At 33.3% G+C, this 24,168-nt stretch overlaps 2 protein-coding genes and 1 long non-coding RNA gene across 3 annotated transcripts; 1 reads left to right on the top strand and 2 right to left on the bottom strand.

The window, feature by feature from the left end:
* Positions 1-6,874: 6,874 nt before the first annotated feature.
* Positions 6,875-8,670, bottom strand: LOC145567203 (elongation factor Tu, chloroplastic-like). Its single transcript, XM_081626448.1, has one exon. It carries the CDS (start codon positions 8,564-8,566, stop codon positions 7,094-7,096), a length of 1,473 nt encoding a protein of 490 aa, XP_081482574.1. The 5' UTR covers positions 8,567-8,670; the 3' UTR covers positions 6,875-7,093.
* A 1,058-nt stretch (positions 8,671-9,728) lies between these two features.
* Positions 9,729-14,127, bottom strand: LOC145568293 (putative serine/threonine-protein kinase WNK3). Its single transcript, XM_081627725.1, has 8 exons — positions 13,754-14,127; positions 13,503-13,540; positions 13,159-13,386; positions 12,855-13,078; positions 12,589-12,746; positions 11,341-11,533; positions 11,106-11,258; positions 9,729-11,024 (listed from the first exon to the last, which is right to left on the bottom strand). Exons 1-8 carry the CDS (start codon positions 13,838-13,840, stop codon positions 9,961-9,963), a joined length of 2,145 nt encoding a protein of 714 aa, XP_081483851.1. The 5' UTR covers positions 13,841-14,127; the 3' UTR covers positions 9,729-9,960.
* A 5,673-nt stretch (positions 14,128-19,800) lies between these two features.
* On the top strand, positions 19,801-21,687 carry LOC145568292 (uncharacterized). Its single transcript, XR_014095804.1, has 3 exons — positions 19,801-20,021; positions 21,327-21,512; positions 21,618-21,687. It is a non-coding gene; the product is annotated as an uncharacterized LOC145568292 (long non-coding RNA).
* Positions 21,688-24,168: the final 2,481 nt, after the last annotated feature.

The following is a 24,168-nucleotide window of genomic DNA, read 5'->3' as shown; positions in this document are numbered from 1 at the left end:
GACAGTGATCCAAGCAACCATCGTGGTACGAGCCACCACGATCAAGCATATCGAAACTAGGGAGAGCCCGGTGAGGGCGAGTATGACGGTCCGTAGAGCCGAGGGTGATCCTGCCTCGATAGAGCAGGAGGAAAAGAAGTATGTTACTAGGCAAAGGGAGAATAGAAGTGTAGTAGTTGATGAACTACTACTACTAGTACTTGTTGTGATCATTTGGGTTAGAAAGTGATTTGAGGAAATTAAAGAAATTAGGAGAAAATTTATGGAGAAGAAATTAAGTAGATTTGAGGGTGATTATGTAGTGTAAATTTAATGGAATTATGGAAAGAGTAGAGAATTTGGAGAGAATTTTGGGAATCATGTGGTGCACATGGTCAGGTTGGAAATTAGGGGGTGACACCTTATTATTATAAGTTAATGTCGGATTTTATGTAAGATTAATTAATTTATGTTAATTAACTCTTTGTTAATTGAACAGACAATCACATCTTAATTATAAATACAAGTATTATGTAATGTACTATCTTGAAAATTACTTGTAAATTTTGTGATGTGTAATTTTGAATACTATTTTCATAATTTGACATAAAATGTGTAAGGATTGAAAATTATTTACCATATTTTATGTTCCAACTTGTACAAGATATGGTAAGACCGTAAGATATAATTACTTGTAAGATTTTAGAATTTATTTGTTACAATAATTAACAAATATGGTACAAGTAAGATACATAACACTTTAGAATTTCTAATGTTGATGACGTATTAATGTATTATGTGTACAAAATGTGGTAAGATATAATCACATGTAGAAATCATTAACAATATACTCCGTATTAAGGATTTTTTTTTTTTTAGATGATTATTGCAAAGTGGTTATTGATTCTCAATAATGAAAAATTATACTCTGCATAATATTTGCAATAATACAAACATATCATTAGAATATCAAAAATATTTTCAAAATTACATAAAAATTAAAGAGAAATTAGTGATTAAATATAATTTTCGGGAAAATTACAAATGGTGTGCGCGTAGAGTTAGAATGGGCCAGTGACCACAATTTTCACCGTCCATGAGACATCCAAAAGACCAAAAGGCTTAAATTTCGGCCTTTTTCTTCAATTGTTCAATGTACAGCCTTTTATACTCGTTTCCCAATCAACTTTTTTCCAAATCAAGATAATCTTTAATTGTAAACCTTCATTATTGCGGTTCAATGTATATTTTCCTTTGATACAAGTAATCCATGTAATAGTCCATGTAATAGTGACTAAGGGTCTGTTCACATTTAATAAAATGAACTAAACTGAACTGAATTGAATAGAGCTGAAATAAACATTTTATGAGAGAAGGAAATTAGGAGCTGAACTGAACTGAAATGAAATTAATCTGAAGTGAACATGCCCTAAGTAACCCCTAAAATACTCATTTTTTTTTTCGTTATTTTAATTGCATCATTTGAAGCTTCATACTTATTGGTTAATAACTTTAACACATCACTATATTTCCTGCAAATTGAGAGAGAGTCCGGCCACTTCACAAGACCAAAAGAGGTTGCACTCCAAAACTATATGGCGATAGAAGGAGTAGCCCTTTAGCCTTATAAAGTGTTTAACTCTCTTTTCTTTTCTCAAAATGTGAGACACTTACATGTGTTATTTGGTAAGATATAATTTAACACTCCCCATCGCATGTTACCAAAAGCTTTAGGTGAAAATGAACTATGAGTTACAAACTTACACTTGCTAATTAAAAGACAAACTTTCTCAAGAAAAGGTATACTTATTGGATTACTCATTTACTCGTAATTGTTTAGGTGGAGTACTTGCACGCTTTGCCCAAGTGGCCAACTTTGTGTATGTCAATCGACAAGTACCATGAATTATTGTATATTGAATCTTACTGTATGAGAATAGTAAACTAGAGAGGTTGAATAATTTCATCGTGTACATTAAGAAAGGTACATGAATATTGTCATGAATGTAACATGGGATATTATATTACTCGAATTAGTGCCCGAAGAAATATAGCGTATGTGAACACATTAATTGAGTAAAAAGAGTTGAGATTTGAGAATGTATAACAACATAACAATCATAATATTTTAATTATTGATCTAATTTGTTCAAATACATAAAATTTCAAGGCATAAAATTCTCCAAAATATCAACAACAATAAACCAATCGGTAGTGACAGTGCGTATGTCATTTAACACAATGACTGGCACTGAAATTCCCTTTGATTGAAAAAGTTTAGTGCAACTACCTATTTGATCTACGACCCCATTACAAAGATTTCGTGCAAGACTAAAATCTTTGCCTTTCACTACATCAGAAATATGATTAACCTTGCCTTTGGCATCCTCAAATTGATCCAAGCAATCATTAAGGGTTTGTTTAATCGTCGAATCACTAGTATTACCTTGATACCTGAATGTATCTTGGAATAACAAGTCCATAGCATTTGTTGCACATAACATGGAGTTTTCTATTAAAACAACATCAGTTGCATTTTCGCTACTTGAGCCTGATCTTAGACAATCAGTGCAAGCTTTTGGGTCTATTGTTTTGGAGCATACTTGCGCTATTTGTCCGTCATCTGCTTTGATGAACATCAAAGCTTGGAAGGAGAAGATGCAAAGAATAGCAAAATGAACTACAATTAAGGATTTGGCAGACATATTATTGGTGTTTGGTTGTTCTTTTAGGGGTTGGAAGGCTTTGGAAAGGGCTAGCATTTGCTATGTGAAATGTGTAGGTTATATATAGCACATTGGTTGAATTGGTTGGTTATCTATTATCAAATGGAGATCATGAGTATCATCCAACATGATTGTTGTGATTAAGATAGTTGACATCAGCATAGCTTAACTAAAAACGTTTACGGGATTGTTTCATAATATATCACGTGATTTTCATAATATATCATGTGACAAATCATACTCTCTTTCAGTAAGACAGAAAGAAAATAAAAATGTAAAAAGCAAAAAAAAAAAAAAAAAAAAAGGGTCACTTCTACAACAACAACAAAACATTAGTTCCAAAATGATTTATAAACACATGACATAAATAGCTACGGAGTATAAACTAGGATGTGCTTGAGAAAATTGAAACAAAGTGAAAAGGTAGGAAAAGAAAAAACATGAAACCATGTTAAGAATTTGATTTATATTATTCCTATGATTTTGTTCCATTATTATCAATCCTATAACTAATTCATATTATTGAAGATTTTATCCTTAAAAGTTTATTACACATTGATACTTTCCATAGAGATAGGATTACGTTCATATATTAAAGTAAGTAACTGAACTTATCTTAAGAAATAAGTGAAAATAAGATATTTATTCTCTAGAAAAAAAAAAAAAAAAAAAAGTTGTTAATCACCACTCTCAAATCTCAATTATATACCCGTAGACCCATAGTCAACATTTATTGATTTTTTAACCTCTATCAACTTGTGTCACGGTTAGGTGACATTGTAACTTTGTTACTATAAAAGGTTCCCTACTAACATGAGTTTCAAATTCTGAGAATGAATCCCCTCACTAGCACTTGTGGGGTCGAAGGCGTGTTAACCAGCCGAGTCAAGATCAAGCCTCTCTAGGCTTGGCTCAATCTTGAAACTAGTGAGCTTGGGCTGGGTTTGAACTCAAAGCTCGTCGACCCTGAGAAATTAAGCTTAGTTTGACATCAAAACCCTTAAGACATTAGTTTGGCTCGAGTCAAGGCTCAATTAATACATATTTGATCTAGTCTCAAATTTACCTGTTTTTATTATAATATTTTGGGAAATTCCCATTGGTACACCCGTGGTTTTGACTTTTTCCATTGATACACTCCAAAATTTTTGCCTTCCCATCGGTACACCCATGGTTTAGTCTTTTTCCCAACCGTGACTAACACCGTTAAAAAGTATTTCATTAAGTTAAAATAATTAAGGAAAAGACTATAATACCCCTTTTAAATATCTAATGTCTCGATTTGCGTGTCGAAAATTGTTCGGTTAAAGATTTGGAAGTCATGTTAGTCTTTAAGGATCCAAACCTCGAAATTAGCAAAAAAAAAATAACGCAAATGTCCCATGTGCGTGTCAAAAAAGTCTCGGTTTGCGTGCTATTATTTTTTTGTGATAGTAATTGTTCAATTAATGTTTTAGGGGTCATTTTGATTCTTTAAGGGACTAAATCGAACTCGAAATTGTCAAAACATTAACGAAAATGTCTCGTTTTGCGAGTCATGACAAAACAAAACAGAAATATCATGACGTGTAAAATGAGATATTTTTGTTAGTTTTTTGACAATTTCGAGTTCGATTTAGACCCGTAAAGGGTCAAAATGATTCCTAAAACCTTAACCGAACAATTATTATCACAAAAAAATAATGGCACGCAAATCGAGACATTTTTGACACGCATATGAGACATTTGCGTTTTTTTTTGCTAATTTCGAGGTTAATTTGGATCCTTAACGACTAGGACTCCTAAAACTTTAACTGAACAATTTTCGACACGTAAATCGAGACATTAGATGTTTAAAAGGGGTATTATAGTTTTTTCCTTAATTATTTTAACTTAATGAAATACTTTTTAACGGTGTCAGTCACGGTTGGGAAAAAGACCAAACCATGGGTGTACCAATGGGAAGGCAAAAATTTTAGAGTGTATCAATGGGAAAAGTCAAAACCACGGGTGTACCAATGGGAATTTCCCTATTTTTAATTGATGATCCCTCAAATTAGGATCCCAAATACGACAATAATCCCAAGACCAGTTGCCAATAGATAATTTTAGGTTACAAATTATTATATAAAAAATGATATTGATATAACCAAAAAAAAAAAAAAAAAATATCAAGCTTGCTCATGAGCTTTCAAGTCGAGCTAAGATAGCTTTGCTCCTTTCGATTTCATTGCCAAAATAAATTAAATCAGATGGATAACTCTCTACCGTACTTGTTAATGTAATTAAGTTAATCTCTGCATTAATGTTCAGGCTTAGCCTGTTTTTCGTGTTTCAGAGCTGTAGATGTTAATGGTGTGAAGACTTGAACAAAGGCAACGCAAACACACACCAGAGAAGAGGATCCATTAGCTGTTTTATAAATGGCTGTCTGATTAACTTTATTAAGTGTTATAAGTACAATACCAAGACACCCTAATATGATGCTATCATTCAAAGGCTTCGTTGAGGAAATAAAAATCGTCTATGCAATTTTCAAAATCTCAAATATGGTTAAAAAATAAAAAAATCACATCATCCTGAAACATTTTTTTTTTTTACCAGACAATTATGGATGCAGACAAATCTACAGGAAGAAGGGAAGAACTAGGGGATTGTATGGGACTATGGGTTGAAAACTTACAATGCTGGGTATGAGGCTTTACTAGGTTGGAGGGCGCGGAACCACGGAGGATCTGAAATTTTTTAGAATACAGATCTTGTCCAGTGTGAGTGGTTGCAAATGGGAAGAAAGGCCAAGATATCTATTGAGGCTTCGCAGGGATGCTTATGAGCACGCAAACTGAAACAAGGAATGGTGAAACATAGTGGTCCACTGTAAACATTTCAGCAATACTGTAATGACAAAGGAAAGCGATGTATGCAATTTGCCAAGTTAGGATTATCAAACCTACAAATCTAGCCGATCCTTGCTAAATTGCTAGCAGAACCTTTATGTTTCTTACATCCAGAAAAGTCACTCGGTAGCTGAAGGATAGCTAACAGCACAACAGAACAAGATATGCAGTGTAAAACAAGCATTCATCAACACCAACAAGGCAATAATGAAGGTTTATATGATGCTGCAAAGCGCTCATTAAGCTCCTTAACATAGCAGGAAATATGTTAAAACAGAGCAGTGGACAGTTAGCAATGGCTTTGGGCAATCACTTTTTGACAACAAAAGCGAAAGAGAATCAGCTTTACTAAAAAAAATAATGATCTATCATGTTTATAAATGACATCAACAACCATGTCAATATGTCATGCCTTCGTACTTGAGAACTCAAAAGTCAAAACCTGCTAATTATACTAAAATGATGCATCTGTCAAACAAGCAATACACAAAACAGAATTCTAAACTGTTTTTACTTCTATATAAAGGGCAGACATTGGAACCCTCCTCAAAAGGGGAATATATAGATACTATATGTGTGCAGCTATAGAGCTAATTTCAGATAATTTTTATTTTTGCAAGTGCAACAAGAATTAACATTCACAACTAAACTTGGTCAAAAATGGTGCAGCTTTGAGCTTTGTTACGTTCTGGCACTGTCTGGTTTTGTAAGTAAAAAAAAAAAGGGTGAATTTCACAATACTCATAGGTCCCAACATACCCAAGTATGATTTTGCAAGTTGGTTGCAACAACGTTCAATTCTACGTGATGAAAAACACCAAGGTCCGTCATTGCAAGAATTGTAATCACACTCGAAGCCTCATGAGTCATGACAATGCTAAACCAAGGCATTTATCATTGATGCAAATTCTAACTACTTTCACACACATATAACCTTTTTCAGCTACTGCTCAGTAACGCACATTCACACACAGTTATTGTTCAAATGCAAGCTGTCAGGAAGAAAGTATATTGATGAAGCAAAAACATTTACCCCTTTGCCAAGCATGAGACTCCTATAAGTGAAACTTAGCGACTCTTTTGATAACTTGAGACATGAATATGACTAACAATCTTTGTAGTAAAATAGAATACAATTGCGCAACATACAATCACCAGCATAAGATCGATTGCAGATAATAAAATAAATAAAAATACATTCCAAGTATGCAACTTGACATAATGCAACAATTACAAGCACAAATTCATATTGGAAAATTGAATAAACACTAGAGAAGACTGAAATCAGCAAGGTTATTCTGTAAAAGGTGTAAATTAAATTGCACAATTATGAGAATATCTCAAATGTTCAACCCTACTCCCCAAAAAAACATGTAAAAAGACGGAAATTATACAGCTTAGGCCCAATCTCATTACATTCCTGAAGCGCCTAACCAAATGAGGGAACCCCTCCTACCTCTTCCCCTCAAGAAAAAACATACAAAGACACACACTACTACTACCATTACCAAACTACTCAATGATAGTCTGGATAACACCAGCACCAACAGTCTTTCCACCTTCCCTAATAGCGAACCTCATACCCTCCTCACAAGCAACAGGGTGAATAAGCTCGACCTCCATCTTAACTCGGTCACCAGGCATAACCATCTTCGACTCCTCATCCTTGTCATTCATAATCTTTGACACCTTCCCTGTGACATCAGTAGTCCTCATGTAGAACTGAGGCCTGTAATTGACAAAGAAAGGCGAATGCCTACCGCCTTCTTCCTTCTTCAACACATACACAATAGCCGAAAACTTAGTGTGAGGGGTAATAGTCCCTGGCTTAGCTAGCACCATACCCCTCTGAATATCAATCTTCTGAATACCTCTCAACAACAACCCAACATTATCACCAGCCATAGCCTCATCCAAAATCTTCTGAAACATCTCAACCCCAGTAACAGTAGTATTCCTAGTATCCACCATTCCCACAATATCCACAGTCTCTCCAACCTTAACAGTCCCTCTCTCAACCCTCCCGGTCGCCACAGTCCCACGACCGGTGATCGAAAACACATCCTCAATAGCCATCAAGAAAGGTAAATCAGTCTGTCTAGTTGGAATAGGAATGTACTCATCAACAGCATCCATAAGTTGGTAAATTTTATCTACCCATGTATTATCCCCCCTCTTAAGACTAGGGTTCTTCACCAATTCCTCTAAAGCTAACAAAGCAGACCCAGAAATAATAGGAATTTCATCACCAGGAAAATCATAATTAGACAATAATTCTCTCACCTCAAGCTCCACCAATTGTAGCAGCTCTTCATCATCAACTTGATCTTGCTTATTCAAGAACACAACCATATTCGGCACACCCACCTGCTTCGCCAACAAGATATGCTCCTTAGTCTGCGGCATAGGACCATCGGCACCTGACACAACAAGGATAGCACCATCCATCTGAGCAGCACCAGTAATCATGTTCTTGACATAATCAGCGTGTCCGGGGCAATCGACATGAGCGTAATGCCGGTTTTCTGTTTCGTACTCAACGGTGGCCGTGTTAATTGTAATCCCACGAGCACGCTCTTCAGGGGCAGCATCAATTTCATCGTATTTCTTTGGGGCAGAGTTACCCATAGACGCAAGCGCCATAGTAAGGGCGGCAGTAAGAGTGGTCTTACCATGGTCGACATGACCAATAGTGCCGATATTGACATGGGGTTTGTTCCTTTCGAATTTCCCCCTTGCCGCGCGGACGGTGAAGGAGCGGCGGCGTGCGGCGGAGGGTGCGGCGGTTGTAGATGTGGTGGTGGTGGTTGAGGAAGAGGTGGTGAAAGAAGGGGTGAATGAAGATGAAAGGATGAGTTTAGAAGGGGTTTGGGATTTAGGGTGGAAAGAGAGATTTGGGAGATGAGAAAGAGATTGTTGATTGTGGGGAGGTTGGTAAGCTAAAGCAATGGCGGCTCTAGCAGGGGAAGTAGCTGATAACGCCATTGAAATTAGAGAGGTTAGAGGATAGAGGAGAGAGAAAATGTGGAAGAAGAAGAATGAAGCAGAGTGAAGTAGTGAAGTTGGGGTTTGTGTTATCTTGAAGAGGAAAAGAGGAGATTTTGGGGGTAGAGATGAAAAGAAAGGAGGGCCTCTCAATTGTTTGTTGTGTGTGATTCTATCTCTTTGTGAGTGTTGTGGATATGGGCCTTTCCAACTCTACCCTAGTTAAGATTGTTAACTCCCGGGTTGTGTTTGTATAGTTTCGGTAACTTTGATTATACTTTAGACCGTGTTCTCTTCATCTTATAAATTGATGTAAATATTCGATAAAACTAGATTACTTGAATTAATATAAGTGGTTAATGTAAAAGTTTTTTTTTTTTTAACGAAATGTTAAAGTTTCTTAAAGAGAATAAGACATCAGGTCATATGAAAAAACATGAAATACATTAGTTTAAATTACTATTAGAGCTTATTTTAATATTTAATTAAACTTAGATAGTGTTTAACACTTTTAATGTTTATTTGTTTCAATTTCTCCTAATTTGGACTTATCTTATTTAAATTGAACTTGAACTTTCTTGAACAAACATATAAAAAATAAACAAATGTTAATCTATAAGATATTTTAGATTGATCTCAATGAATAATTTCTCTATATTATTTTGTTTATTGTATTTTTATAAATTATAATTAATAATTAGAGATATTAACAAGTGTGCTTATCAAATCATTGTATTTTAATATTTAAAAAGAGGTTGGGAGTACTGTTGGAAAACAAGTGAAAACAAGCAACAACTTCAAAAGAAGGCTTAATAAGATGAAAAAAGAAAGGATAATAAGACAAGTTATGGGCTGATAGCTTGATAGTGACTTGAAGTATTATACAACTTATTTATGGTGGAGGAAGAAGCAAAATCTAGTCCCCTTTTATGCCGCGTTTCCACCCAAATCACCTCTTCTTCTATAAATATGATTTTCTAACATACTTTTAACTAATCCTATTTTTGTAATTATTAGCAACAAATGATTAGTTTATGCATTCAACTTTAAAAATAATTAAATAAATAAATTCATGCATCCTCAAACATCACAACAAATACTTGTATTTCGAACATAAATTGAGAAATGCACACCAATTACATATACTATTATATAGTTTAATATAGAAACCAAACTATCCTCATTTGAGACAAAATCATGACAAAATTGTTCCTTACAAGTAACTTGTACATATATATATCATTAAAGAACACAGGCATATTTGAATAAGAAAACATAAATGATAATATCATCTACAGAAACTAACATCTACAAATCTAAGGTATCAAAAGCAATCACAATTCCCGATTGTTGAATACCATTTGATCAATGTATTAAACCGGCTATTCCCAAATTCACGGTTTTTCTAAATCATTCTTTAAAATAACAGCAATTCCAGATGTTGATTCCTGCTTAATGTTTGTTCTTGTAATAGAAAGATCAAGGGTACTTAACGAACGTGTAAATATTCTTTTTACTGGCACTTGAATAAGATCATCATGGCCATTATACCCACCAACATTGGGCATATAAGATACTATCTTCGTGCTGCACATGTTAAACACTTTTACATGCATTTGAGGTGGAAGATCTTTTAAGACATGAGAGATATCCAACTTATGCTTCGACTTCAAATCATCTAGTTCTTTTTGCTGCTGAATAAGCAACTGATCAAGTGTATCAGCAATAGCCTTCAAATCTGATTCATTGTAGGACTTGCCAACGTAGTTTTCCACACTACTAACATCCTTGTGGCTACCTTCTTCATTTTGGGTAAGTGAAACCGTAATATCATCCTTCTTGTTATAAGAATCCTCTTCTTGACTACTTAATTTATGAAACACATCGTCACCCTCACTTCCTAAATGAAAAACTGTAGGACTTTTTGGTGGTAACCCGCCACATTCATGTTCGTGCTTTGAAAGCTTATTTGACACCGATCCAGTGTATGGCTCATCAACATTCTCAATTGGTTCTCCATGCTCATGACCAACCTTATCGCTCTCAAATTCTTGCCAACTAGTATTCCCAATTGGTGGCATCTCATCACCAATTTTTGGAGTCTCTTTTGGAGAATCTGACCAAAACTTACGACCAGAAGGTAGTTGGTCTGGAAAAACATTACTTGTAGAAAACGGTGATGCATTTGACAATGGAGAAGTATCACCCTTATTTTCACAGACGTTATGTGGAGATGAATCCTCCTTAGGGTCAGTTTTAGGGCTATCAAATGAATCACCGGCAGATGAATCCTTAGGTGACCAATTTGGGATTAGATCCCGAACTTCAGAGTCAATCATGTCAGCAATGGTTGTAATATCTTGATCTGTCAGGTCCAGTTCATGAACCATTTCACTAGCAACCGCAATTGACGTGTCGGCTTCAATGTCAAATGGAAAATGAATATTGCGGCATTTATCTGTACCATTCCAAAGCACTTTAATAATCTATAATATATGCTTGGCACAATAGATGAATGTAGTGAAAGGAAAAAAAATACCTGTGGAATCAGCTATCCGCAATTTTATAAATATTGTGTTGACATCTTTTCTTTCTCCTTGTAGTGTAAGGTCTCTGCTTAGCCCGGGATTAGGATTGTCCAACAAAATTCCTTTATCAATATCAGACTTGCTGTGAATACTCTTAGTAGACTCTGTAATAATTTCAAAATCTAATTTGAATAAATGAAAAGCGAGTAAAGGTTTTATAATGTTCTTACTTATCAAATAACATACCTGAACCTGAATCTAAATGCGGAATATTAACATGTGATGAATGTGCAGTGGTCTCAGGACTCACGTCTGACAAAAAAGGGTCATTTAGGAGGTCTTTGGCGGATAATCTCTTGCTCACATCAGCTATACATCTCTCAATAAATTCTTTGACATCAGGATCTGTCACTTTTGCCAAAGACGCAGGCTTAATTCCCTAGCAAATGTAAGAAAAAAAAAATACCATGAAGACTATCTATATGTATCCACAGAAATGTGGTGCATGATGTAAAAATAGATAAATAAGTTGTACTCTGTATTATTTTCAGGGCATAAAACCCACTAAAAGGTCCAAATTTAACTTCATTCACAATTTACTTCAATTAAAGAATGCAAATGAAGAGCATTGTGTGACAAAACGTACTAATATTTGCCAATGAAAGGTGATGTTCTATTATTCTTTTATACAATTTAAATTTCCTCATGATAGTATTTTCAATGATGCAGCTGTACACATACTCTAATAACTCTATATTTTAGATAGATTGGAATCAACGCACTAGCCTACGTTGAATCTGATGATTGTAAAGGAAGTAGCCAAAATAATTTTTTTGTCCAAATATAAACATAAAAATGAGTTATCATAGTGAAAACACTTAAGGACATTACATTATATTGGAACTTGATCAAGTGAATTAAACAAAACAGGGATATGAATGCCTTAAAAGTACAAAAGTCATATTGTCAACTAAGCTCTAATGAAGCATGGAAATTTAATTCCTAACACAACAAACGGGCAATTGATCTTCAAAATACTTCACTACTAAATATCTGAATTGCTATTGAGTGGTTGCGGATATTCATAAAGAAAAACATAGAGGTACATTACCATAACCATTAACTACTTTTTACCAAACATGCTGCAAATAATTCCAGCGAATAGCTACATCGTATTAACCATCAGGAATTGTTTCCTTAACTGATATTTAATTGACTACAATTAGTAGGTAGCTTTAATACACCATGCCACCATCATGCAACAGATGATACAATAAGCATTTTACACTTAAGAGAAAGGTTCCTGTCCCATAAAGTGTCATCGTCAACTCTCACAAGTAAAACTAGGGACAATATCAACATTCACCAATGATCACAGGTAATTTCTAAACCATACTAAGATAAGGATAATGCAAGGACTGAAACAAAAGAGATGCATAAACAAGACAAACAACCAAAGAATTGGGAAATTAAGGAAGCTTTTCAATGCCTTACCGATGTCACTTTCTTGTATATTTGAGCAGCATTGGCACATTCAGTATAAGGGTACTCAAAAGTCACTAATTCTAGCAAACACATGCCAAAGGCATAGATATCAACAAGTTCGTTGTAATCCTCTTCATAAAGCTCTGGTGCCATAAATTCCGGAGTACCTGAGGTAAGAACAACAATTACCACAAGAGCTCTACCAACATTCAAGTAATGATAAAAAAAAGGGTGGACTTAAATTTAAAATTCCAATAAAGAAAATTTATCCTCACCTATGACACTATGTGCTCCATTGGCATGGTGAAGAATTGCGGCCAATCCAAGATCACCAATTTTTAGTTCTCCACTATTGCCATTCACAAATATGTTATCACACTTAAGATCCCTATGTATAATAGGAGGATCATGACTATGAAGGTACTGAAGCCCTTCCAAAATTTGTCTAGACCATTTCTTCAATGCCCTCAAGTCAACATGCCTATGCTTCTGTCGATATCTACCATGGAATTGAATCAAATGTCTCAATAAGACGAACAAAATTATCTAAATAACAAGTAGACGCGATTAGAAACATACTGGCGAAGGGTGCCTGATGTGAAAATCTCAGTAATGAAGTTGATATGCTCATTCTTTGTGTCAACCCAAGAATTATAGAACTTTATAATGTTCTTATGCTTCAAGGTCTTAAGGAGATGAACCTCGGAATAAAGTCGTTCCAAATCCTCAGAATTTCGCAATAGTTCCGAAATCTTAACTTGATTCCAAGCTACTTCTAAACCTTCTATTTCATCAAATCCTCTATATCTAGTTTTTTCTTAAATTAAGGATTAGCCTAGTTTTATATCATCAATTATAAACTAATTAGCATAATAACAAAATGAAAACAGTGTAAATTAAGAATTGATAACTAAAAAGGATACACTTTCTTAGAAGCCCCTCTTCCAAGAATTTCCTTATACTGCAAAATACAGGTGAATAAACAAAATTGGCAAAAACCCATTACAACAAACATCCAAAATCAAATTATTTAACAAACATAGGTATTACATACACACTAAATTCAAACAAAAATGATCAAAATTATGATTAATTTTCAAAAGTTATAAGATAGGCATATAATTAATCAAAATAGCAAAATGTTTGAAATTCGATTTAAGAAATTTATACTTACCCTACCGTAACGTTTAGTTGGATCTTTCTCAACAAAATCACCGTCGGAGTCGTCCTGTTCTTGCTCCGAGGATGCCTCCCCGCGCATAATTCAATTAACACAGAAAATCCAGAAGAATTATTTTAAAAAATAAACCCAATTTATCAATTTAATCAATCAAAATGGAAAATTTTGGATCTTTAAATCTGATCGTTGCATTAAAAAATCTGGATCGAACATCGAAACAACCCCCAATTAAAGATAAAAGATTATTATGAAAAAATTATGTGATTTTGATGATTTAGATATGGTGTAAATTGGTATTGTAACGAAGAGTAGGGAAAACGGGAGAAAAAAGAAATGCAAAAAATAGATGTTTGAATTTGGGTAACGAGTCAAATACTTGAACCTTGAAATGCCTAATTATGATGATATAAATGGAGATTATATATGGCGGGTTAAATATTTGACATTTGGAGTTTGTCGTTTGGCACTTGGCTCATTCAAGATTTGAAGATCATTCTATAACATAGAAAGTCTACTTAGGCTTAGGTGGCACTAGTGTAATGAAAAAAAGTCAACTTTTGTTTTACTTCATTAAAGACTTAAAATTCTAATACTTGTACTTTAATAGTTTCAAATTTGGTTAATGACGAATGCAACTCGAAACATATCAAAAGGAGTAGTCTTGTGCATATAATCTTTATTATTATCGAGAAATGAAGTATGTTTATTGACCTTGTACAATTTATAAAAAAAAAAAAAAAAAAAAAAAAAAAAAAACCTTTTAATGGCAAAATTATGCATCTAATCGTGTGATAAACGCTTGATTTTATTTTATGTTTGTTAGCTTCTTTAATATCATTTCCTTCGTTTTAGGTTAGTTTATTCATGGTAAGGGCCTGTTCTGATTGACTGAATTGAGTTGAAATGAACTTAGCTTAACTGAACTAAACTAAACCAAGCTGAACTGAATAGTTTATGCGAGAGGGAAATTAGAAATTGAACCGAACCGAACTGAAATGAAATGAACTAAACTGAACAGAAATTAAGTTGAAGAGAGCAAGTACTAAGTTGTTCCTCTTTCTAGAAAATAATTTTATATACTATATGGTTATGCTAATGTGTTTTACGATTTCATTGATGTCATGCACGCACAAGTCTGAACACGTTGAAATTTTAATTAGATTCCAACAAGTTTATAATCTGTTATAGTGTATGTAAAATTGTAAAGTGATTCATGACTATATGATTCCATTGATTTGTTCTATATATACTACAAGTACTTTGTTGGGATCTTAAGGGAAACTCTAATTGTTAAGCTAGGATACTTGTAACTCGGCTTAACCCAAGTCCCCAACCTCGTCATTTTTACCGACATACCTTCTAAACTACTATCGCCAAGTAGTAAACCACAAGTGTAAAGCTTAAATTGGACTCTCACGGCACACTTTAACCATTAAGTTTAGCACTGTCAAAACGGTTTGACAGTTCGGTTTCGGTTCGGTAGTTAATCGGGTCGGTTTGGAATCGGTTTAATTGTCTCACGGGTCGGTTTTGGTTCGGTTTAAATAGTTATCAGTTCGATTCGGTTTCGGTTTATTCTTAAGCGGTTTTAATTCGGTTCGGGTTGTAAACAGTCCGGGTAGTAAACGGTTCGGTGCAGGCGGGTTGCGGTTTGTTAACGGTGCAGTGTAAACGGTTTTTATCCAGGTTCAAACAGTTTCGGGTTGGAAACGGTTTCGGGTCAGAAACAGTTCGGTTCTTTTTTGGTTCAGTTTATAACTGGTTCGAATCTTTTTCGGTTCAGTTTTTAATTGGTTCGGTTTTTTTTCGGTTCAGTTTATAACTGGTTCGGTTCTTTGATGGTTTAACCACTTTAACGTTATTCTTATCGGTTCCATTTCAAGTTTACTAAATTACGGTTCGGGTCGGTTTTCGGTTTCAAAAAATAAATTGTTTATCGAGTTGTTTGGATTCGGGTAGTTAATTGGTTTTGGTTTGAAATTTGATAGTACTTGCTAACCTTTTGCGTTCACAAGTTTTATATAAAGTCGGCAAGTCGCGAATCATTTCTTATTTAGGCATCATATTATAAACAAATTCTCATTGATTTTATAAATACATACTATGTTCTGTTTCAAGTTTAGTCATACTGATTTTACTAGTTTATTACGAAGTAGATTATAAGAGTTAGTGTATTAATGTATTATTGTTTTACAATTAGGTTATTATATGCTTCTTATTTAATCATTTATATACTACGCATAGTATCATAATCATGATTTGATGAGTTCTTGACTTCTTGTGAAATGAAAATTTGCAATTTGGTAATTCGATACTTGATTAGTCAACAAGACTGATAATTATGACTCATTTATCATTATATATTTTCATGAAATTATGAAGATATTACAAAGTGCTTTGATTTGTATAATGAAAGAAAACACTAATGACTAATTAACAAGGTAATATTGATTAGTTCAACCGATCATATGTACACATTATTAACACATGGCATCTAACCATCTCATAGTTAAATATTCGTATCATCGTTATTCGTATGTATTAGTACAAAGTTATAGACTCATTAGTGATCTTTATAAATTTATCTATTTATACATTTTATTAATATAACGTTTTTATAATTTTTACGTGTATGAAAATAAAGATATACCAGTAGATGTTTTAATACGTGTCTTGGGCACTGATCCCGATCAAATGGGGCAAAAAAAATACTAAAGAATTGAGGGAATAATATTTTTGTAGATGAATGTACAACACACAAACACACACGGATCCCCACTCTCAACCATAGATTAAAAAATCAATGGTTAGATTCTTTCTCCCACAACACACACGGATCACCACTCTCAACCATAGATTAAAAAATCAATGGTTAGATTTACATGAAACCCTTTTGAAACCCAATTAGGAATTAGGGTTATCACTTATCAATCTTCCCCTCTCTCTCTCTCTCCGCCGTTCCTCTCTCTCTCTCTCTCTCTCTCCCTCTCTTGCTGTTCCTCTCTCTCTCTCTCCTATCTCTAATTCTACTTCATTTCTTGTGTATTCTTTGACAGACAAGCGAATTTCTTGATTTCTTCTAGTTTTGAAACCCCCAAAATCATTATAGTTTTGCCGTCGACCACAATCATCCCTCATTCCCTTTCTCACATAGTCAAATGACGTCCGACGGATATCCTACCGCAACGGCAAGCCGGTGACTGCGCGAGTACAAGATCTCGCCGCAAACAAGCACATGACGATGACTGCAAGTTGTAGTGTTAATTTAGATGTTTTCATGGTTTGAGATGGGTCCAGTTTAGCTATGAGTTTTAAGGAAGATGTTCATTATTAATTGTTAATGTGGTTTTCCTATGATAAAATATTACAAGATCCTTCATTTTTTTGGATTTTTGGATTATATGGCTTTGTAATTGTTGCTGGTCTGCCTGTTAGTATTATTTTTATAATTTTGTTTTAATTAATTATAATCTCAGTAGAATGGATTTAATAAAATCGGGTACCCCATGTACCTGATTTTCTCGGGTCGGGACATGGGCCGACTTTTGAACTACTCGAAAAAGCGGGTACCCGGATTTGAACACCCCTACACCCTACCTGAGGCTTGTTTTGCTCTTGTTTGTGAACACTGATTAACCTTAAGACCTTAATGAATGATTTGCCTTGCTATTTTAAAAAAAATATTCTAATATTTAATCCATTTAACTATATTCCCGTCAAAAAAAAAATCCATTTAATTATATAAAAAAGTTTGTAAACGGTTCGATTTAGAAGCGGTTAGGTTCATAAACGGTTCGGTTTATAACCAGTTCGGTTTACATTCAGTTCGGTTTTTAAATGGTTCGGTGCAAACGGGTAGCAGTTTGCTAACGGTTCGGTGTAAACGGTTTTTTTGCCAGTTTAAACGGTTTCGGGTTGGAATCGGTTTCGGGTTAGATACAGTTCGGTTCTTTTTCGGTTCGGTTTTCTTTCAGTTCGGTTTATATTTGGTTCGGTTTGTTAACGGGTTCGGTTCTTATACGGTTTAACATTATTCGGGTCGATTCGGTTTCGGGTTTACTAAAATACGGTTCGGGTCGGTTTTCGGTTTCAAAAAAATCGGTTTTTAATCGGTTCGGTTCTCATTTGGGTCGGTCGGTTTCGGGCAGTTAAACGGTTTCGGTTTGAAATTTGACAGCACTAATTAAGTTAGTAGGTGTTTCCTTAGTCTTGAATCCTTTATATATTAATGAAATAATGAGTATCAGAGTATACACGAAGTATCATTCTCAAAGCTCTGTGTCTCTGACCTGCAAAGGCACGACTTTTGCCGTAAAATATGCCATTTGATTAAAAATAATCAGGTGAGATTGAAGCTTATTATGAATACTCCTTAATTAATTTTAATATTTTCATGTGCTATGTCCCTTGAATGATAGTGCTGGTTGTTGGTGAGACAGATTATAAAACTCTACAATGCTATATGTTGGGAATTTTAGATGTTATGACACAGTCGAAGGTAGAAAGAAAAGCAAGCGCTAATTCTTTGCGAACAGACAGATTTACAAGCAATAACTCTGTAAAAATACTCCGGAATCCATCAGAAAAGAGTAAAACTCTTGGTAATATTATTATAATGTCAAAAACTAAATATTAAAGACGGCTAAAACGTTTAAGTAGTCTAAACAAAACCCTAATATGAAAGTAAAACAAAATTAAAATCCGGAAAATGTTTAAACGAACTCGGATGGCTTAAAAATCACGGCGTAGCCATGTGTTGGACTCATTGGCCCGTTTCCATTTCCGAAGATATATTTTATTAAACAATCTAACTCTGGGAGCCTAACTAGTAGAAATCTTTACTCTTAAATACTGAAAATCAAGCTTTATGACGTTGCACTTCTTCGTCGAACCGAGAAACTAATCTCTCTACGTCATGTTATTAGCATGAATCTGGAAACTTGGACAGTTCACTTAAGTAATAATCTATATGTTACTCCGTAATTGTTAAACAATCGGTCATGAACTTATAATTCGAGGTTAAGGCAAGAAATATTTTTTTATGGAGTGATAAAGGCATAAAGCTAAGGATTAGCCTTTTGCATATTTATGTTTATCATTTCCAAACATTTATACTTCGTATTAAAAACACAAATCTTAAAACCAATAATTCATTATAGGTGTTCAATAATATATATTTCATATTTCTTCTAACTTTATTTATTTTACGAAAACAATCAATACGTCCTTCCTCTCACTTCCCAACAACAAAACTTGATTTATTATTATTATTATTATTATTATTATTATTATTATTATTATTATTTATTTTATTTTATTTTATTTTTTATTCCATCGAATGAGGTGCAAACCAAACTAGAAAAACAAAACAACAAAACTTGATTTTTATTTGTTGAACAAGAATAGCATATGATAAATAAAGCACATTATCTCACTATTGTTAGAGCACGCATATGAAAAATAGAAAACACATTATTTTTCGATAAATAGCATGTGGGTTGTACAATGTACGGGCCATAGAGCAAGTTTAAAATTAATATTTTTCCTAACTTCAAATCGATTTTGGTATGTATGTTTCTCAATTAGAGGCAGCTAGAATTCAACCGTCACAAAACATAAATTAAAAAGTTTATTTAATCACTTATGTATAAGATGTATAATGAAATATGAATGCAACTATGCAAGGAAGAAAAAAAAAAAAAAAAAAAAAAAAAAAAGATAAGCAAATTTGACGTAGTTCACTAATTATATATTTATATGTTAGCTAGATCTATATTGAATCGCATTCCAAATTTCCAACAACTTATTTAATTAAATTATCCATTACTCCATTATTCTTCGGTTACCTGTAAACGTTGATAATTAGAAGTAATGTTATGAAGTGACGAGGAAATATACTATTAGAACAAACTGAATGCCCATCTTTAATGACACCTTGTCAAAAGTAATCCATCATTTTAGTTTTGGGGACTACTTTTCATCGTTTGGGGACTCACCTTTCACTTTTCATCGCTTAGACATTGCCGGTAGGAATTAAAAATTTTCTGGTGAAGTATTTTTATTTTTTATTTTCTTTTTTTGTTACAGCTAAATAAAAATAATGACACATACTCCTCTCCTAATAAAATAAAACACTGCTAATTAAAAGTCAAGCAACTTGCAACTTCTAGTCCTGTATTTTCTCAAAAGAGCAACGCTTCCATAGTAGACGAAAAAGCTTCTCCAATACTCTTCAAAAATCATCCATTACTCTTCGGTACAGGTATATATTGTATCTAAATGGTATATTTTTTTTGGAATTAGATGACTTATCTTATCTTTGGTTGTGTATGCAATTGATAAGGGTTTAGGGTATTTGTTCAGATGTTTGAAATTTTTTTGGCAAAATTGTTCAATGTACTAGTGATTATGTGTGATATTATGATAGATTGTAGATAGTTAATATGCTTATCCCCCATTTTTTTTGGGATAGGGTTTTGTAGTTTGCTTGAATATGGTATTAGATAAAGAAAATTGAAAACAAAACAGAGTAAGAAGAGGTGAGTTTATAGGCTTTTGGATATGCAATTTGTATAATAAAAATGTTTGGGCTATGAATTTTTTTATTTAGGTTTTTTTTTTTTGAAATACTTGACAAAGTAATTTTATTTTAAAAGGGGCTTATTTGGTCTCAAATTGTTCCGTATGTCAATATTGATAATCTATAAGTTTTAATTAATTCATAACTATATACTCTATTTATCTTATGTAAATAATAGGTATTGATTAATATGGAACCAAAACCTTGCATTGTTGTTCATCATGGTGGATGTTGAAAGCTAGTTCATGGTGTTGTGGAATACGAGGGTGGGTTTACAAATATATTTAATGATGTGGCTGAGGATTTGAATGCATCACATCTTAAGATGTTAATATCAAATTTGGGGTACACTAATCTAAGCAAGTTGCATTATTTGGATCCTAGAAAATCTACGGTTGATGGTATTAGGTAACTTGGATATGATGAAGCTACCTTTGATCCTTTCATCAGTCTCTTTTGGTTGAGTACGGTATGATTCATATTTATTGTGAACATGAAGTAACTGATATTCTCGAACCACATTATGTTGCTGACTATATTTTTGATGAAGAGTTATATGTGGGAAGCAAAATGAGCTTTACAGAGTTGTTACAACATGATGATGAGGATGCTTTTAAGAGTCATGTCATGCCTACAATAGATGATGCAATTGATTATGATGAAAATGGCACTGATATGGAAGGTTTAAGTTTGGTGTGAGAGATGGGATAACTCAAACGAAATATGTGGTTGATCTAAGAGATAGAACTTGCAGTTGCAATACATGGCAACTAAATGGGATACCATGTAAACATGTAATTGCTGCCATTTGGAAGTCTCTGGAACATCCCGAGCAGTATGTTGAATCGATTTTTTTTTTTTTTTTTTTGTGTGTGTGTGTGTGTTAAATCTCAGTAAGTTCATATGCTTGTTTTCTCAAAAATCCACTCAATTATAAGCATGTGTACAATATGTTGGTGGTTCTTGTATTTATGTCTTCCTTCCCAGATCAATGAACCAAGGAGGCAAGCTGCTTACTATACTGATTATGGTGGAGAGCAAACTTTGCAGTCAACTAGAGTAATACAAAACAATACCCAACAATCACAATCAACTCAAGTTAGCATTTCATCATCAAACCGTAGCTTCATTACTCTGAATGGCAGAAATTACATAACAACTCAAGCACTACAGGTATTATTTTCTTATTTTTTTGCTCCACTCATGTCAATTCAGTATAAAGTTCAAGTAAAATAAATAGACTATATGCTAATTGATAATTTGTTCTCTTAATGCAAGGATATGGCTAACAAAAGTATTGGACCTTACAACGATAATCTCAATCAATGATATGAGAAGTTACAAAATAAATCAAACTTGAGGTAAACCCATTGGCTCTGTACAATACTTCGTATATGCTTTTGGTTTTTTTTTTAATCAATCTATATTATTGCTATTAAAAATAATTCTCATTACTCATATACGTTTTTAATTTTTTTTTTTTTTTTTTTTTTTTGCAGAAATGTTTAACATTTTGAGGTTATCCAGTTACAATTACGCATTTTGGACTCTACAGACTCTTAACATTTTGGGGTTTTCTTCTGCAATGTATTTTTTTTGTAGAGTCAAAGACTATTGATTAATTTTATATTAAGAATTTTATCTCTTTGACAGTTGTAATCAACAAATTTAGGAGAATTTTTTATTAAGTGACCGGATTTTTGAATTCCGGTGACCGGCAGTCCCCAAACGATGAAAAGTGAAAGGTGAGTCCCCAAACGATGAAAAGTATGGAAGGTGAGTCCCCAAAAATGCATTTTACTCTTCCCTCCGATCTTTTAAATTCTTCTTATTTCCCTTTGAAATACATGCTTGTCAACGTAAATTTTAAATCGCTAATAACTCTAATAATGTGTTATTGATAGAAAATTACTCGTTAAATATTAATACTCCGAATTGAGACAAATCAAATAAGATCTTACTTAATTATGTTTTATGTATGTTCGAAACAATTTAAGACCCATTAATTAGCTCTAGTGCTCTGCGAGTCCAAGCCAAGGTTCAAAGATAACCAAAATTTAAAGCTTTAGTATTGAATATTGATATAGAATTATACTCCCTCCGTCCCCAAAACTTCAACCTTTTGGATTGATTTCGCGGTTATTGAGAAACTTAAATAAAAAGAAATAAAAACATATTGGAAAGATAAATTTACATGGGGTTTGTAAAAAAGTAGAAAGATAAAGTATTAAAAATACATGGAAAAAACAAAATTTTCTATAGGAAAGCTAATTTTGCACAAATATTGTTGTAAATTGGTGGGTATTTTAATCCAAATGGGTCGATCATTTTAGGACTAAAATTAGGCCAAAAGGGTCGAAATTTTGGGAACGGAAGGAGTAGACATATAGTGATTTGTGACTTGAAGTTGTGAGTACTACTCCGTAATTCCGTATTGCTTGTTAATTTCGGATGGAAGGATTAGTGAATGTAAAAAGAAAATGCACATGGTTCAAAACCATTTGAGCTTCACTAGATTGAGAACTTGGTATGTTTGGCCTGATGCAATCTTCTCGATATTCAGAGGCGAAATAATATTTAAGGTCTAAATACACGCGATATATGCTTTACAATTTAAAGTATATACAAAAACTCATAAACTTTTTACATTAAAAATATTAAAATTTAAAGGAGTACATTGTATTTTATAAAGTATTACTTGTAGATATTTTAAGTGTATACCATACCAACTCCTTGAGAATTGATTTAGGTAACCAACAAGGCCGTGAATTTTGAAAGTTGACACATAATGATCTATTAGGCTATCAACTTATTTTAACTGTCATTCTTCTATTGTTCTCTAAACCTGGAGATATAAATGTTCTTATTAATTGAAAAGGTAGATGTAAATCGTATGAACATTTAGAAATATAGCTTAATACATCTAAAAACGCATTGTTTGAATTAGATATGAACATGTCAATTCGCGTATATCCAACTTTGGGCCGAATTTATCCAAGTTCAGGTCCATTATCCCTTCTCTTATCATTAGATGGGAGTCATAGGACTATATATATATATATATATATATATATATATATATATATATATATATATATTTTCTTGGTTTGGACTTGAATTGAAGAGTCAATAACTAATTAATTAGTACAGGGCCATAAGCATTGTTCAACAATCAAATTTTGGCTTAGTTGCAGCGTTATAATTTACCGTAGTAGCGAGATCAAAACGTTTGATCTCTATATTGGTAGTGTATTATTTATATAAGATGTTTGATAATGATAAAGTTGATTATTGATTAATACGGAGTACAAGATTACAAGATTACCAACTTCGGGACAAAATAGCTAAAACCTCTGGGAAAACTTTGTTGCAGTATATTTTCTACTTTTTATTAAGCTGAAAATAGAGCTTTTCATCCATTCGAAAAGCCAAATAAACAATTTTAATATATATTTGTTTGACAACGTTAAAAAACAATAAGGCAACAATCAATTAAAAACCAACCGGAATTCAATTACCTAATATGACCATAGTTCATCGAAGTATGATATTATTAAGAACAATATCATATGTACAAACAGTCAAACACATATATATACATACGGAGTATAAACTATACTGATTCCTCATAAATGATCGAATGAATATTAGAGTTCACCATAAACATATACTCCCTCTGTTCTTTTTTTTTTTTTTGCTCCATTGGACTTTTCACGGTCTTCGAGACACGTGTTAAAACATATACTTCCTCCGTTTTCTTTTACTTGCAACACACCTTTTAAGCACGCGGTTTTAGGAGATGATTAATGAGGGTAAACGAGCGATTTTA

The sequence above is a fragment of the Chenopodium album genome, chromosome 11, assembly GCF_948465745.1.
Source record: "Chenopodium album chromosome 11, dcCheAlbu1.1, whole genome shotgun sequence".
Lineage (NCBI taxonomy): Eukaryota > Viridiplantae > Streptophyta > Magnoliopsida > Caryophyllales > Amaranthaceae > Chenopodium > Chenopodium album.
This window is presented reverse-complemented; position numbering and strand designations above follow the sequence as displayed.